Source organism: Bactrocera dorsalis, chromosome 1 (genome assembly GCF_023373825.1).
Source record: "Bactrocera dorsalis isolate Fly_Bdor chromosome 1, ASM2337382v1, whole genome shotgun sequence".
NCBI classification, from domain to species: Eukaryota; Metazoa; Arthropoda; class Insecta; order Diptera; family Tephritidae; genus Bactrocera; species Bactrocera dorsalis.
In genome coordinates, this window is record NC_064303.1 from 62,365,171 (window position 1) to 62,383,136 (window position 17,966).

At 34.5% G+C, this 17,966-nt stretch overlaps 1 protein-coding gene across 11 annotated transcripts in view; it reads right to left on the reverse strand.

Annotated features, from left to right (window-relative positions):
* Positions 1 to 17,966, reverse strand: part of LOC115066680 (homogentisate 1,2-dioxygenase) — a 312,248-nt gene that overhangs the window by 36,866 nt on the left and 257,416 nt on the right. For 6 of the 11 annotated variants that reach the window (XM_049462660.1, XM_049462661.1, XM_049462657.1 and 3 more), the window contains 3 exons: positions 13,207 to 13,334; positions 9,990 to 10,271; positions 1,007 to 1,188 (listed from right to left, as the gene is read on the reverse strand). In XM_049462660.1, the coding sequence (XP_049318617.1) occupies positions 1,007 to 1,188; positions 9,990 to 10,271; positions 13,207 to 13,334 (592 nt within the window). Of the gene's footprint in view, positions 1 to 7; positions 54 to 1,006; positions 1,189 to 9,989; positions 10,272 to 13,206; positions 13,335 to 17,966 lie in introns of all 11 variants that reach the window. The other 5 variants (XM_049462659.1, XM_049462658.1, XM_049462665.1 and 2 more) reach the window with 3 other exon arrangements.

Here is a 17,966-nt window from a genome sequence, read left to right on the forward strand (position 1 = left end):
TGCTTACCTTTAATGCTGTCAACGCAAAGCAGGTGGCAGAGTTCAAGCGACATCTGTCAAAAAATAGCAAAAAGCGGCCATTTGAGCAGTGTTGGTAAATTTGGTAAATTCAGCTAAATGCACGAAATTCTTGTGCATTACAAATTAACATGTGTCAAACGCGCAAGTAAATGAAAATTAAGTCCGCTAATGCAAATTCGGGCTGTCGTCTGTCAGGGCTATTGTATCTTATATTATGTGTAGAATTAAATCAGGTCTATCTATTTTTGGCTTTACCACATATTATTAACAAAAAAATGCCATCTGAGTGATTTTAAGGTTTTTCACATACCATCATCAATATATAACAACTGGGTATATAACTTGTTGACTTTACTGCGCTCGACTGGACTTACCGTGACGTGAGTTATAAACGTAGCATTTTGCCTGTGAAATTGAATGCTTCTGAGATATTCATTCAGTGAGTTAGAAAATGACGAAAATTCTTATCTTGTGCAAATTTGTTTGATATACATAGCTTTAGAAGTTTTTAAAATATGTGTAGTATATTAAGCCTATTAGTGTGTGGGACTATGCCCACTTTTCACAAATTTTCAAACCAAAGCTTCCCCTGCATAATGTGATGTGTTTTAACTAATTATAGTTTTGTTTGTTTTTGGTACTAATTTAGTTATGACACTTAATGCATATGTTGTCGATTAGATATGTCTTTAGGAGTGGCAAAGGGACTTCAAGCTCGACTTGTCACCCTGATCGTTTACATATACATAAGCCTATATACATATACATCGTTTAGTTTTAGGTGAAACAAAGACCCTTTAGGTGAATAAAACTAGTAACAAGTCGAATTATATTTTGGAAATATTAGAGGCGCTACTTTTTATATATGCTTCCTGCAATCACAATTTTGTACAAAATTCGAAGTTTATTAGTAGCCAACCCCTTATCAGTATTTCATCAGAAGTGAAAAATTACTTAGACGTGTTGTCATTTACTATCATATTACCTGTGTATTGTCAGCGACCCTTTCAGGTATTAACTCTGCACGAGATGCATTCTCGAAGCATTGATAATCTGGACCATGTGGTGTCATAATAGAATGAAGAGTAGCGCCTCCAGGTAAAAACCCGTTATTTTTTGCTTCATATTTACCAAAGATTAATCCCATAAATTCTGACATACAGTTTCCTACAAGTATAAATAAAATTGTACATTCAAAAAACTATAATATATTAATACGCTTTAACTATCTTATAAAATGAAGAATTTTAAGTTGTAACATGGCAATTCAATTGCAAAAAAATATATTAATATCATTCATTGAAATTTCGAATTAATTAAAATTATATTTGGTATATACTTACAATATAGGTCAATGACTCACTTGCTTCCTTTATTAAGTACCTGGGGGTCTTGGAAAGTTACCTTTAGTTTATGTGAGAAATGCTACACCTTGCAGACATCTGTGCAAAACTTACGAGATTTTTATTTAAATGTTGTGTTATATGGGAAGTAGAAGTGGTTGTTGCCGTGTTAGTTTTATGTAAATCCGAAATTCAGACATAGCGTCATAGAGGCAGATCTTTCCCGTGATGTCGATCCTTTCTTCACAGGTATTTTTCAGGAGACATGATGAATATCCGGTCAATTGTAGAGTTTCCAGGTCTAAAGCCACAATGATAAGATACACTTCATACACACGCAATTAGGTGACTTTCTTTTATTGCCTACATAAGTGTATCGCTCCCGTCTAACTCTAGGTGTTATAGTCGCTGGCAACTTTACGAGGTAGCATTGAGTTTTCTCTCCACTGCGCCGAAATAATTCTTACTGTACCAGCTCACAGTGGTCGGTCTTGTATGGAATCAGCGGCCAAAAATACTTCCACTGCCTTTATTAAAGTGAAACTTTTGCCAAAGCTTTTTAAAATCTCCCTCTCCCTTTTCCCACTCCGCCACCCACCGATGGCAACAAATTTTAATTAATTATATTAAATTAAAAAAGTTGATGAACGAAAAAAGGAATTTTTTGAATATTATTCAGCTAAATCGAAAATTTATTATTATAAAATTGATTTACTTTTGCATGATAATTTCTTTGACTGGTAATGAAAGGATCTAAGCTCAAAAGCAATCGGCTTAGCAAGTCCTAATGACAAGTTTGTTATGACTGACGAAGGAAGATAATATCAGGACTATTTTGAAGTTAATCTAGCACAAATCTAGTGTATTTAGGGTTTGATTCCTTTTGAAATTGAGTTCGAATAGGATGGCAATAGCGGGTGGACGAAGGTCTGCAGTTTTTCTAAATTTGTTTGTGATCTTCATCATTTTGCGATTTTATTATCAATTGTACAGGGACATATGTCGTGACAAATTATTATTTTCAAATTTCTGCTTATATTTGCTCTGACCAGAATTGCCATCAAAGCCACATATTCCTATTGATAATAGGTAATTAGAGGTCTCATTCCGTTCATTAATTACATTTGTGAGGCAATGTGGTGCAATAATTTTTTTTATCTCAACTTTAACATCAGATTCTGAGACCTTTATTTGCTCAGGAAAACTGTTTTTCCTTTAAAATGTTATCATAGCAGGGTAAAAAGTTAATATCAAGTTTTTTGTTATCGAAACTTCTAATAAGTAGATACTGAAGCTTTATTAAATTTGCTTCGGTGATAAGTGATATTTCTTCACACATTTTCTAAACACCAAATATATGATATGATATGATGTGTCTAAATAAAAGTACGTATAAAACAAATATTTGATAAAAGTGAGAAAATGATCAAATTAAAACCAAAGCTCAATATGTATATACATACATGTATGAAGAAAAAACATAAAAAACAATAAAATATGCACACGTAAATACACGAAATTATAAAAAAACACACAAAAAATCGCATGCCTGGTAGAATAACATGAATAACAAAGAAAGTTGCAAAAAGTTGCAGCTGAAATAAATAGCATAGACTTAGAAAACATTAACTAATATAAACAAACTTGATTCATTTGAGGGTGAGACTGGGATCACAACTTTTTGTATATCTGAAATCGATGTATAAAGAAAAACATAGCACTAAAAAGGGCTCTTATAAAACAATTGTTTTAAAATAATAAAACAATATTTTATTATATAAAAACTACTTTGTTATATAACATATACCTTTATTCTCATTTCGATTTATGGGGATTAAGCACGATTTTATATTGTAAATTTAATTTATTATAAGAGATAATTTTAACGCTATTTTCACTGCACAGTCCGCGTGTTTCTATTGTCTCACTTCTCGCGCTTTTCGAAGCCCCTACGAATGGGATAGAGCAAAAATGTATTTACCGTTAGTTTTACTGGTATTTTAAGAAATAGTTTTGATACAAACTGTGGTAAATCTCAAACTTTAATTGTTTATTTTTGGCTTATGAAATCGACCAGTGTGCAGCTGTTTGAGCTTTTCAATCCGAAGGTCCTCAGACGACCACATTTTTGACCTCGGCAAAGTCAATCAGCCTCAACCCATTTAGAAATGTTCCGTTGTGGCTAACCTTCCCAGCTGTTGTGCCGAAGATACTTTCTTTGCCAATCTTGTTATTAAGGCAAAATCTTGATAATGTAGAGGAGTTGCTCTCAAACAAATAACAAAGCGGAGTTTATTATTTTTAAAATTATCCCAAAAACTAATATTCCTGGAAAACTTTAAACATGCTCGGGCTCTTTGATAGTGTAAAGCTATGGAAAAATAAAATTTAAACAAGTAAGGAAGGGCAACTTGCAAAAATCAAAGCCAAGAAAATACTTTATGGTGTAAACCTCTACCTGAAGATCGAAATCTAAGAAATTTTATATATACATACTTATATAGGGTGATTTTTTAAGAGCTTGATAACTTTTTAAAAAAAAAAAACGCATAAAATTTGCAAAATCTCATCGGTTCTTTATTTGAAACGTTAGATTGGTTCATGACATTTACTTTTTGAAGATAATTTCATTTAAATGTTGACCGCGGCTGCGTCTTAGGTGGTCCATTCGGAAAGTCCAATTTTGGGCAACTTTTTCGAGCATTTCGGCCGGAATAGCCCGAATTTCTTCGGAAATGTTGTCTTCCAAAGCTGGAATAGTTGCTGGCTTATTTCTGTAGACTTTAGACTTGACGTAGCCCCACAAAAAATAGTCTAAAGGCGTTAAATCGCATGATCTTGGTGGCCAACTTACGGGTCCATTTCTTGAGATGAATTGTTGTCCGAAGTTTTCCCTCAAAATGGCCATAGAATCGCGAGCTGTGTGGCATGTAGCGCCATCTTGTTGAAACCACATGTCAACCAAGTTCAGTTCTTCCATTTTTGGCAACAAAAAGTTTGTTAGCATCGAACGATAGCGATCGCCATTCACCGTAACGTTGCGTCCAACAGCATCTTTGAAAAAATACGGTCCAATGATTCCACCAGCGTACAAACCACACCAAACAGTGCATTTTTCGGGATGCATGGGCAGTTCTTGAACGGCTTCTGGTTGCTCTTCACCCCAAATGCGGCAATTTTGCTTATTTACGTAGCCATTCAACCAGAAATGAGCCTCATCGCTGAACAAAATTTGTCGATAAACACATTTCGAACCGAACACTGATTTTGGTAATAAAATTCAATGATTTGCAAGCGTTGCTCGTTAGTAAGTCTATTCATGATGAAATGTCAAAGCATACTGAGCATCTTTCTCTTTGACACCATGTCTGAAATCCCACGTGATCTGTCAAATACTAATGCATGAAAATCCTAACCTCAAAAAAATCACCCGTTACTATACTAGAGGACCCGTCCACGCTTCACTGTGGCTGATCTATATGATTTCTATTAGTTGGATTATAACTATTGGTGGATAGCTCTTTTCCATGAGTTATAACATTTTTGTGAAGCAACTTTTGTTAGTTCACAAAAAAATGTATCTTAAAGCATTTCGTGTGTTAACAAAGCATTTGGCTTTTTGGGGAAAATACTGTTGAATTTGGGCTCAGGGAAATCCATCGTTGAAAAGATATTTGCTAACCTGGACGATGCCCTAAAGAGGCGAAAGCTCTGTGCAAAGTAGGTGCCTCGCAAGTTCATAATCTAACAAAAACAGCGCATAACTGATTCTGAGAAGTGTTTGAGTGCTCTTTAATCGGAATAAAACCGAATTTTTGCGTCGGTGTGTGACTATAGATACATAGCTCAATTGATATGATGGACTCCTACTGGAGTCCAATTGACAGTCATTTTAGTGGACTGCACATGAGGAACCGGTTCTCAGGCGTAGAAAGACGAAAAAGTGCGCTGGAAAGGTTACATCAGTCTTTTGGAATGCACGTGGTATACTCGTAATACATATTCAACGACTGATTACTGAGCCAGTGATAATCTATTTCACTGCGTATTTGGTTGCAGTTCTTTTTTACTATTCTTAAGCACTGAAAATGGGAGGCCATGCTTAAATAACAGCTGATTTTTGTTTTGAATTTGCTTTGAATTTTCAGCGACATCTTTCGTAGCGTAGGGCAAGTGTCCGTTCGTTTGCACTCAATATCAGCTTATATTTTTCCTTCAGTTCCCATAGGTGCTCCGACTCGCTAGTGATGAAATTTGGGGTTCTTTTGTTGTTTTCATCAATTTTTGATATAATTTTGCTCCCAAATTTATGTATTGTCTGTTATAATTTAAATATTTCAAACATATTTTTATGAATGACATTTGTAAAACATATGTTGCCCATAGCGTTGCCATATATCATAATAAAATTTTATAGAAATTAAGCATTGACTGTGTAACGCAAACGACTACTCAGTTGGCAACAATACTTAGCTAAGATTTTATTTAGGCACAACTTATGTATGGACTGTGAAACCGGGCATTAGCCATACAAAATTCTACATATACATAAATGCAACTAAATGAAATTTTTTTTTACAGGAAATACATGCAGAAATCAGCTCTGCGATTTCCTAAATTCCTCTGAAATCTCCCAAATTCGAGGAAGATTTACGGGAAAAGAGTGGCAGCATTGCTTATTTGTCTGACCATACATACATATGTATGTACATAACTTTATTTATTTCACGGATTGTATGTGATTTTTCCTTAAATTTAGAATATTGGAAGTCATAGATTCGTATAACTTTACCACAAATAATATAAACTTCAAACAACGCATTTTCATTTAATGTTTTTAGCAAGTGGCAGCTTTTGTTATGACAGCCTAAATCCATGAAAATTTCGAAAGAAATGTAGCGCCATCTACTGTAACATACCGCACTTAGCGCCACCAACTGGTGGATAGCTCTTTGCTAATAATAAACAAATAATTTGCAATAAATAAATAATGCGACTATAAGGAGAGTTATAAACTATCCTATCTTTCAAGTTGGACCAAACTGCACACAGTGTTAAAAATTTCATTAAAATCGGTTCAGTAGTTTAGGAGTCCATCGAAAACAAACAATGTGACACGTGATTTTTATATATTAAGATATGCATAACCTCTATACTGATAGACACATAAGATTTGTTAGAAAAGCGAAAACCATTTTATGTAGTATATGGAAGTTGGGGTAGTATCGACCAGATTTTATCTATTTTTCCTGATACATACTATCAACATGTCTCTTACTAGAAAACGAATTATATAGAGTAAAGCCAACCGGATGTTCGAAAAACATTCTCTCTTATTTTCATTGACCAATATATGCGCTACATGTCACCAGGAAGTTCGAAAATTATGATATTGAGTATATGGGGGCTAAGGACCAATAATTGTCCAATTCAACCCATTTTTGACATACAGGCATTCCATTATAAGAGAAGGTTTATCCCTTAATTTCATTCATTTTCAATCAAAAGTCAGCTATAGGTACCAGAGTCTAAATATTCGGTACCTAAGGCCTTGAACAGTTTTTATTAGATTTCAATAATTTTTGGTCATAAAGTGGCACACACTAAAGACATTATTTGTGCAAAGTTTTATTCGTTATATTAATTGTTTCTTCATTTGGGAATATCAAGATCTTTATGAATGTTTTCCTAACGCATGTACAATACCCTGGTGAGCCCATGATTGTTCTAAGCATTTTAGATTGGAACCTTTGTATTATATCAGCGTTGGTTGCACAGGTCGTACCCCACATTTGAATACCATACATCAAAATCGGTTTTATGATTGCGTTGTATAACAAGACTTTGTTGTCTAGGCTAAGTTAGAATTTTTTTTAAAGCCAACTAAAATTTGTTGCTTTTAACTTCATGCAAGTTATTTTACTCGCTATATGTTTTTGCCACGTGAGCCTTCGATCCAGGTGAATCCCGAGGTAAGTTACTTCATTCGCTTGGGGTAACTGGAACATCGTTTATTTTAACTGTCCGACACTTTTCTGGCCTTAGCGAGAATTTAACATGCTTGTATTTTTGCTCATTAATATTTATACGCCAGTTGGATAGCCATTCTTCGACAAAAGTTAGGTGCTGCAATACTCTTGATGCTCTGATGGGGCATTTGTTAGGGCTTACTAGAGCTGTGTCGTCAGCGAAAGGGGATGTCAATACGTTAATAGCTGTTAGAATGTCTGATGTATATATTATGTACAAAGTTGTGCCTAGCACGCTACCCTTTGGTATAGTAGATCTTACTGCTCGTTCTTCTGATATGAGGTCTGTTGCTTTAACTGTAAATTTCCTGTTTCTTAAATATGACTCCAAAGATTTATGCAATTCGTAAGATAAAACATTTTTAATTTTCCATAAAAGACCGTGCTTCAATTCCGACAGACAATTTCGTTTTTAAGTCTTTATATTATATACTAGGCAATATATAAAGTTTGCAGTATGATTTCTTCCACAATTACTACATTTTTTATTTAAATCCTCTTTTTTAAGAATACATTTTGATTAGCTGCGTAGGATGCAATAAGCTTTCGTGTGTCCACATTCTTGGCAGTTTGTACATTGTACTGAACTATTTCCTCTTCTGAACATTGGTTGTGGAACTTTGTGCCTGTTAAAAATATTTACTACTAATTTAATACTAAAACCACCTTCTTTCAATGCTTCTTTAACATCGTTAGAGCCTACCGAAGACTCTATACCTCTTGTGACAACAACTAGGCCTTTAGAGCAGAGCCGCTCAAAATAATGCGCAATTTATTTACCAACGCATACAATCACACATTTGATATCTGCTAGCGTATGATTGTGTGCGCGCGCTTGCTTAGTACACTGAGTGAAATCGTGCTATTTGGTTATTTTGTTATTAAAAATTTAGAAAAAAATAAAAAATTATGGTTTTTGATTAAAAAAGCAATTAAGAACAACAATAATTTTAAGTTAATTTTTTTTAACTTTCCATGATTTTTTCCATATCGACTTCAAGATCGTAAGTTTTGATTCTCATTAAGTCCTCTATATGCTTATTCGAAACTGAATTCCTGTATTTCGAGTGTATTTTTGATTTGATTGCTTGCCTATACTCCGAGTATAGGCATGAAAAATTTTGAGCGGCTCTGCTTTAGAGCTCTTCAGATGTAAGAGTAGTAATTCTTGTTAATGTTTGACAAGTACATTACAAAATCCGTGAAACTTTTTTCAGTATATGTTTGAATTTTGGTTTCATCTATGTAACCTTTTTCCAAGTGCACACTATGAAAATTGTTTATTTTGGAAACAAGCGCATTTGAGCTACGCTCACGCAAATAGATTATAGGGGGTTTGGCATTCACAACTGTGGTAGTACTCTTTGCATCATCGTTAGGCTCCTTGCTCAGCAAGGAAAATCTGTTGCCATTAAGAATTTCTGGCTTTTTACCATTTGGCGTGCCTGGTTGAAATTTTTTGGTATTGACCGCTGATTTAATTGGACTCGATTTCCTTTTTACATTTACGTAGCGGTAAATACCAGTCTGAACAGATGGTCCTTTTTTTGCATGGTTCATTCTCACCTTGCATTTTGTCTTCCTTCGCTGTCAGGGTGGTTGTATACTACAGCTTTTACACGCTTTGACTACGTTTCTCTAATTTCCATTTCAGCTTATCGCCGATGATGACTCATTATTGTCGTTACATTTTTTTGCAAGGCGTTGTTTTTGTTGCCTCGGCAAAGCTGAAGTAGGCATTTATGGAATGGATGTTTTTATCTATTTATTTCGTGCACTATTTGTTTATTTTATTATTATTGATTGGTTACTTTTTGCACAATCTGATTAATCGGAGCGAATTAAAAAACACGTCCATACACCTTGAACGTCACCCACAATAAATAAGAATTTCGTTATAGTAGATAGTGCAAAGTTTCTGCCCAATAGCCAAAACATATTTATAAATTTTATATCTAATCCTTCATTTTTCGGTTTGACATGTGCATTCCATCTAAGTTATGTATCTAGGCATGGTATGGCGCCTGGGTATTTCGCAGTATTGTGATATGCCACCATATGTGGCATATATGTATGTATATATCTACTTGTAATATTGTTTATCACCATTTAGCTGTATATTCCAATACTTTGTTATAATTTTGCGATTGATGCAGTCTGTGTTTTGCTGACAGACAAATCGCATTATTGTTGTAATACTATTGTCATCGTGTGACAGAATGCACGTAAAGGTTAGGTAAATGATGTTTCCTAACACACTGCATTGAAAAACACCAGATTTCCTTTGAATCGGAAGGCATATTTTCCTGATTAATTCGAAAAAGAACGGTTCCGAAAATATGATTTTTGGCAAAACCTATAAACTTTAATACAATTACTTCAAAATTTATTCAATTTCAAGTTTTGTCATATCAGTAAAAAGCTGATTCGAATATCGATTTTGCGTATGTTCAAAGAAACGAAAATCCAATCAGACCATTGAAAGCAAGAATTGGTTTGCAATTCTCACAACTAACCAGAACTGTCTTGGATTCCACTATAACCCTGAATATCTCCATTCTTATTTAATTACTTTTACATACTGTCACTAACTTACTGTGGTAATATGGCGGCCGGAAAGTATGCTCTTGTACAGCCCATCTTGGTGGAAATATTACAAAGTCCGCAATAGCAGTGCCTGGACGAAAGCTTGGGCAAGTGAGAACCGTAAAGATGCTAGGATCGCAATGGTCGAAGCTGGCTGAATTTATGACCATAAATTTTGACAAATCATACTTGAAAGGGACATAATTTCCATGCCAAGCTACAACATCAAATGGTGAATGAGATTGTTTGGCAGAAAAAAGCTTTCCTTGGTATTTGCAGATAATCTGGAAATCTAAACGAAAATTGTATTTGAATACATGAGTTAAAAGAAATGGCATGCATTTGTTTAGTACTAAAATTTATTAATACCTCTCTACTTCTAAAAACATGTCGGAAATCGCGTATTTAAACTGTTAAAACTTGTTTACGACGGCAATATAACTTTTATTTTATCTTTTTAAAACATACTATCGTTAAGTAATTTCCACAGCAAAGCGAATTCGTATTTTTTATATTCTGCAACATGTTGCTACAAAGTATAGCAGATCTGTTCACAGTTGTACGTATCACCAAATACTTATCGAGATAGATATAGGGTCAGGATGAAGAGAAAAGTTCAAATCCGTCTGTCTGATACGAGTTCGTAAATGGGCGTCCTCGGATTACTGTTACGTCAACAAAACGCCATTAAAGGAAACATAAAGTGGCATAACCAAGCACTAGAACAAGATATAAAACTGTAATTTGGCACAGAGGATTAAAGTAGCAAGAGCCACCTGTGGGCTGAAATTTTTAAAAAATTAGGCATGGCTCCGCCCTCTAATAGGTTTAATGTATATATCTTCTTGGCCACTCCAGCTACAACAGCCAAATTCGCTTAGGCCAATTCTCATAAGAAATATTACCTACACTCCCTCCCTTCTCTTTTAATGGTACTGTTAAAAACTACTTAAAGCGCGATAAATCAATAACTAAATACGGTAGATAATATCTAAATTTAACCCCCGAAATGGTATGAGAGGCCTCTAAAGGAGCCGGAGTAAAAATTATACAATGGGCGTTGTACCTTCTACTTTTAGATAAAATCACATATCATCAGACCTTCTTCACTGATTTCAACCAAATTCGATTCATAACATTCTTATGTTACAGTGTGCAGATCGGAAATCGGACTATAGTCATGCCTACTTCTCATACATAAAAATTTTTAATTCCGTCTGATTCTTTCTTTTCGAGTGTACAAATTAAGAAGAAATGAATATAGCGGGATAAAACTTTTCATTCTTTTATAACTTGAAGTCCCTTGTACTTGTAAAATGTTCGGTTGTACCCTAATGCAGTAGTTAATCGGGGTTATGAAAACCACATATCTTCTTACAATTAGTGCGTGACAGTTCCCATTTAAAAATCGAAATCTGCATTTGTAAACCCCCAGATAACGAATATGTGAACCATAGTGTCTGTGACAGTAAATAAAAATAAGAAGGTCTCAGATGAAAAATTAGAGCTGTTAAATTTATATACGTGTTTTCTAATAACGTTTGCAACTTTCTCAATACAAAACATGATTTCCATTATAGAGCTGCTAAGTTCGGGTTTAACGGAACATTATATAACCCCGCAAATCGGATCTGGAATTGTTATATGAAGACATTAAAGTTTCAATTAAGGTCTAAAAATCTTATTGACTTCAGTTCATTAACACATCTCACATATTAACCACCACAATCGTGGTAGAGTCAGGTGGAAAGTCGGAAATCATTGAATCGTAAGTATTTGGAGATAAGATAATTCACGAGTTCAGAGACATAAAGGGCAGAAAGTCTGCTACAGTAACAAAAATTATTACGAGCTAGAGACATTAAACTATAGTATTTTATATATACATTCACTTATCACTGATATGATTTCTTACACACTAACTTTATGCGGTATAAAACCAACCGGAAATTTTAGTTCTTGTATTAGGTATATGAGGGCTAAAGGATATGTTGATTATATGTTATCCAGTTCTTGCAGTATGAAATATCACTAAAAAAAGAAAGATGCTAACGAAGTTTAATTAAGATTACCAGATTACCCAATATATATACTATTGATTCTCCATTGACCTCATTTTTGTCAAGTTGCCCGATTACACTCACCTATAATACTAAGCTCCTGACTGACTGACGGACAGACAGTCATTTCAACTGATCCTGACCATTTATATACATGTAAGTATATAACTCTATATCTGTCTCGATTAATTTTAGGTGTTATAAACAAACCGTTCTAAGGCAGCAGCGGCATCTATGGATTACAGAAAAGGTGTCGGCCAGTAATACAGGTAGAGGTTAGGTTATGTTCTTTGGGCAGAAGTAAACTTAATATAGGGATTCTCTTGCTCTTGCACGATTGTACGATAACACAAAATGCAAAAATGCTATACCGAAAGATGCATGGTCAAGAGAGCACCCATTGCAAAATCTAGTGATACATGTACGGCTGGTTTGGTAAATTTATTGAGAAAGACTATTTTGAATTGTCGCACTTTCTGGATTCATTCTTAACAAAACACTGTAACAAATCTCAACAATTTAACGGCGTAATATGTCTTTATGTAAAATGACAGCTAAAACAAGGTTGCAATTACATTTTTACGTGTCATTGCAAGAAAATAAACATGGGTTTTGGTTTGACATATTTTACAGCCATTGAAAACAATTTTCTGCGTGTGTTTGTTGTTGTGCCGATGCACCAAGTTGAAAATTCTGCAATTCGGGCTCCGCACAAGGGTTTTGCAAGAACAAGATAATACCCCTAATATGTTTCTTATTTGTTATTTCAGGAAAGAGGATGTCATCAACGCCGACTGCCTAGTCTCAGCCACCTCCGGACTAATGAGCAGAGCAAAAGCCAAACGAGAAAGAGCTAGCTCAGGCATAAATACGAGAGGAGGGTCACTTTTAGATTTTTTTATTTAGTGAAAACCTATTTTTTGCGGTTCTGAAAACAGTAAGCGAATAAATTGTTATAATGCTAGAAGTACTAGGAAGAAATTATGTTCTATTTATGAAACAAGTTATGTGTGTGTTGATGAAATCTAATTGATTAATTATAAAGAATTATATATTTATTATTAATTTATTATAAAATTGAAGGAGATTATAAACTCGAAGTTCAATTGCACATGGAACTTATTTTTATAATAGATGAATTCAAACGGTAAGAACTTTTTTACAAACCTTCATCATTATCTTCAAACAATGCAACAGGAGTTAGAAAATCGCGCGGATTAGCCAAACCATTTGCTCCTATTGGACCTAGTTCCGGGAGTTGAAAGTGATTGTTATAAACCTCAAGAATATATCCCCTTAAAAGAAGAATATGAAAAAATATAAACGCTTAGTTTTATTATTCTATTTTGTATAATAATTCACAATTGTGGAGTAAATTTAATAAATACAATTATTTAAAATATATAAATACAAGTAAAATTTTTTCTTTTATTTTTTATAAGAAATACTTTTTTATTCATTAAAATAAACAAACATGTTTGATCCTATTATATATTGGAAATTATTTTTGATTAACACTTAAACGCATGGTTACTGGATAAGGTGGCAATTTCTAATGATTTTCAGAAGAACGCTTAGATCAAACAGCACCGCTGTAGGGACCGCTTAATGCTGAAATTTAATGCTTAAAATCGTGTATGCTTTTGCTGAATAGAATGCTGAATTGAAGTCTCCAATTCAATATTATTATACTATATGTCACTCGTCCTAACCAAAAATAATGCAATGTCCTCATTTTTCACACAAGTTAGAATGCTTAAGGGGGTATTCTAGTCTAGAGGCTCGAATTTCGAGCTTTTTTCAACAATTAATAAAAAAGAAGCACTAGATATTTTTACTATCCGTTTTCTTTGTCATTTGTTTATTAAACTTAGAAGAGTACACAAAATAAGAGACCGCGTGCTCGCATTTGGCTACCCCCACTAGAGGAGCCGGGCGAAAAACTCCTGAGGTACATTAAGCTGCAGAACAAATCTATACCTGGTATAAATGAGTGGCAGCTTATCAAGGAGGAAAAACCGAATAAAGCAAGCAAGCCAATACTAGTGGCCATTTGCGATGAGTCCATTGAGGCTCTGAAGAAGACTGACTACAAAATCAGCTTCGGAATACGCAAGGCCAGACTAAAAATCTTCCAAGGCAAAAAAGCGGCTGACGAAGACGACACGGAAGAGGTCGACGACGCCAGCCAGTTGCTAAGGAATGTGAGCATTGAAGAACCTCGAGATGCCCAATAATAATAACATAAGATGCGCACAGATAAACCTGCAGCACCCGAAGAGTGCTACAGCGAATCTGACAACCCTCGTGAACGAGGGGGCATCGACATCAGCCTAATACAGGAGCCCTGGGTCAATGAAGATTCCATAAAAGGGCTAAACAGCAGCAACTTTAACCTTTTTTACACACGGAACAGAGGTAAACCTAGGGCATGCATTATTATCAATAAAAGTATAAATGCATTTCTTTGTCCTAATTACAGCACAGCAGATATCACAGTGGTAAAGGTGGAACAGAAGGAAAAGCCCTTCTTCTTGGTCTCGGCCTACTTGGCCCATGACGAAGCATACCACCGGCCCCGCTCACTAGACTAGTAGAGGAGAACAGGAAGGATGATGTCCTAATAGGGTGTGATGCAAACGCAAGGCACACCGTATGGGGTAGATCCAGTATAAACACCAGAGGTGAGTCACTCTTGGAGTATATTTTGAATAGTATATATTTGCAACAAGGCCAACTTTTATTTTCCCAAGCTCGGATAGGTTTCCGGGGTGGGAGGAAGTGCTTGACCTCACGCTATCAACAGACACAGACAGTCCCGTTGTGGATAACTGGAGGGTATCCGATGAGCCTTCCATGTCGGATAACTCCTGGATACTCTTCAGCATCCGCGAGAGGTACAGTGCGCCTCTCACATACCGGAACCAACAAAACAAAATGCCTCGAAAAGACAGGCAATAAGAGTATCAGAAATCCTGAGGAACTAGATTCAGAGGTAGAGAAGTTGGAAAAAATCTTAACCACAACTTTTAATAAATCTACTCCGCTAACAGTTTTGAAAAAGGGAAAGTCTCTTCCTTGGTGGAACAGTGAACTCAAGAAATTGAGAACACAACTAAGGAATGCTTTCAATGAGAGTTTTAGAACCAAAATCTGCAGCCATATAAAGACATTATGAAGGTATACAAAAAGCAGTCAGGAAAGCTAAAAACGACTCATGGCGATCTTTCTGCACATCGATCGAAAGTTGCAGAGAAGCCGCTAGGCTGAGTAAAATGCTATCCAAAGATCATATTAATACTGCCTACATTAGGGCGGAAGGAAGTGACCTCCTCGGCAAAAGAGTCTCTGGAGGTACTAATCACAACGCACTTCCCCGGGAGTCAGCAAACACCTTCAACGAGGGTTCAACCAGAACCACCGCTGAACGCAGCTGACTATCGAAGCCAAATAGTAGACAAAAGAAAAATCAAATATGCCATAAATAGTTTTGCACCATTTAAAGCGGCAGGTTCTGACGGGATTATGCCCATAATGCTGCAAAAACTGGTAGAACCAATGGTTCTAAGGCTAGAAAATATATGCAAAGCGAGCATTCAACTATCTTACATCCCAAGAAGTTGGAAAAGGAGTAAAGTTATGTTCCTTCCGAAACCAGGCAGAAGAACACACGTGGGGTCCTCTCTCCGCTTCTATGGGATGTAGGGCTGAACGAAATACTCCTCCAACTAAACGATGGAGGAGTAAAAGCAGTAGCGTATGCAGACGATATAGTGTTGTTGGTATCAGGTTTGTTTCCTTCAACAGTCAGCGAGATTATGGAATGGGCTAAAAGCAATGGTCTAGGAGTTAACCCGAATAAAACAGAACTAATGCTATTCACAGGCAGAACCAAAATACCTCAGCTTCAACTTCCGGTACTAAACGGCACAACACTCACTCTATCCCCAACAGCTAAATACTTGGGGGTGGAGATTGACACCAAATTATCCTGGAAAATAAATATAGAAAAAAGAATAAACAAAGCATACATGGCCTACTATACTTGTAAGAAAATCGTCAACAGGAATTGGGGCTTCAAACCAAGTATAATCATGTGGATGTACCCGGCGGTCATAAGACCGATACTTACATATGGAGCTCTGGTATGGGGGCCAGCGCTAAACAAACAGTACAACATTAGGAAATTAAATGGAATACAAAGACCATCATGTGAATTAAGAATAGTTTTTAATTATTCTTTAAAAATATATTTTTGGCTCTGTAGAGCGATCTTTATTTAATCACTTAAACAGTGTGAATGTTATGAACAGAAAAGATGTTGTATACAAGCGGGTGCTAGTATTTATACAAAAAACTTAGCTTCAAAATAATATATTTATCAGTTGTAGTTTTGTGGTTTCTATTCTATTGTGGAAAAGTACTGAAGTGGAAAAGTACTGATGTGGATGACAATTAGTTTAGTTGTTTGGATAGTGTTATCTTATAGTAAGTGATGTCAGCTTATTGCTAGGCAGATGTACTTATATGTGTGGTAGCTATTATCAGTTGGGTTCAGTGTAAGTCATGTATTAACTCCCCCTTCCTTTATTGAAAAGATCTCCTGATCTTTTTATACGCTGGTGATTGCATCTTTCTTTATGAGATGTTCCAATCGTTGAGCCTTCAGTATTTGTTCATATCTTTTTTGTTGATTTTCTTTAAGTTTTAGAGTTTTACATTTCAATATGGCATAATACAATTTAAAACTTAAGTATATTGTTGTAGCTAGTATACATATAATTATTAGGGTTACAAATATGTTTTGTATTGGGTGTTCTTCGTATGGTATAATAAATTTATGTAGTTTTTCAATGTTATTAAATTTATATTTTGAGTTTGATTCTAATATATCTAGGATTTTAATATTATTTTCTTCTTGTGACAGGATATATTTTTTAATTTCCTCGTTTTGATTGTGAAATGTTATATTATTTAATTTTATATTTTCTTTGAACTGCACTAAGTATGTTCCTGTGATAGTTTCATTATTTATTTTATTTTTACCATTTATTAAAATATTTCCTTCATTTATTTCAATTATTTCTTCATTTGATTCTTCTTTTACATTGAATTGTGCTTTGAGGTTTAATAACATTGGTATTGTACAAGTATCTGTTTTAGTTTCTTGGCATATAAATTTTGATAAAATATTTTTACATTTGTTAATTCTTTTTATTTCGTTTTTACATTTAGATACTTTATTGTCTAATTGTAACTTCCCATGTCCATATGCTATTGGTGTAATATCATATGTTTCACATTTTTGTTTAATTATAGGGTATTTATATATAATAATAAATGTGTTATTAATTCTACAAGTGTGTATATCTGAATATTCCATTATATTTATTACAGGAATGTCTGAATTCTCTAATTTAATAATTTTTTCTATATCTTCCATGTTTAACGATGCAGAGTAAAAGTTTTTATTTTTAACGAAATTGATTGTTAAAGTTAAGTCTTCAAGTTCTTTGAGTATTTCTTGTAGCATTACTTGTAGATGAATTGTTTTATAATTAAAGGATTCCAACAGTTTTTCGAAGTGAGTGTTGATTAACCTCTGTTTATTATTATTTTCTACTATATCATTAATTTGTTGTTTTATTTTTATCATATCGTCATGATCTGGTACTCCTGTTATAAAGCTAAGTGCTGATCCTAAGAAATTTATGCTCCTTTTCTTTCTTCTAATTATTAATTGATTTTTTAACACTTCTATTCTGTTGACTAAGGCTATGTCCCTATGTAATTCCGGAGAGTTTTTAGCTGATGCTGAAAGTGTGTCATAATGTTCTAAAATTTTTGTTAAGTTTATCATGTGATATAAGTAATCTGATTCATTATAAATGTATGACGGATATGTCTCGGTTAATATAAACTTTTTA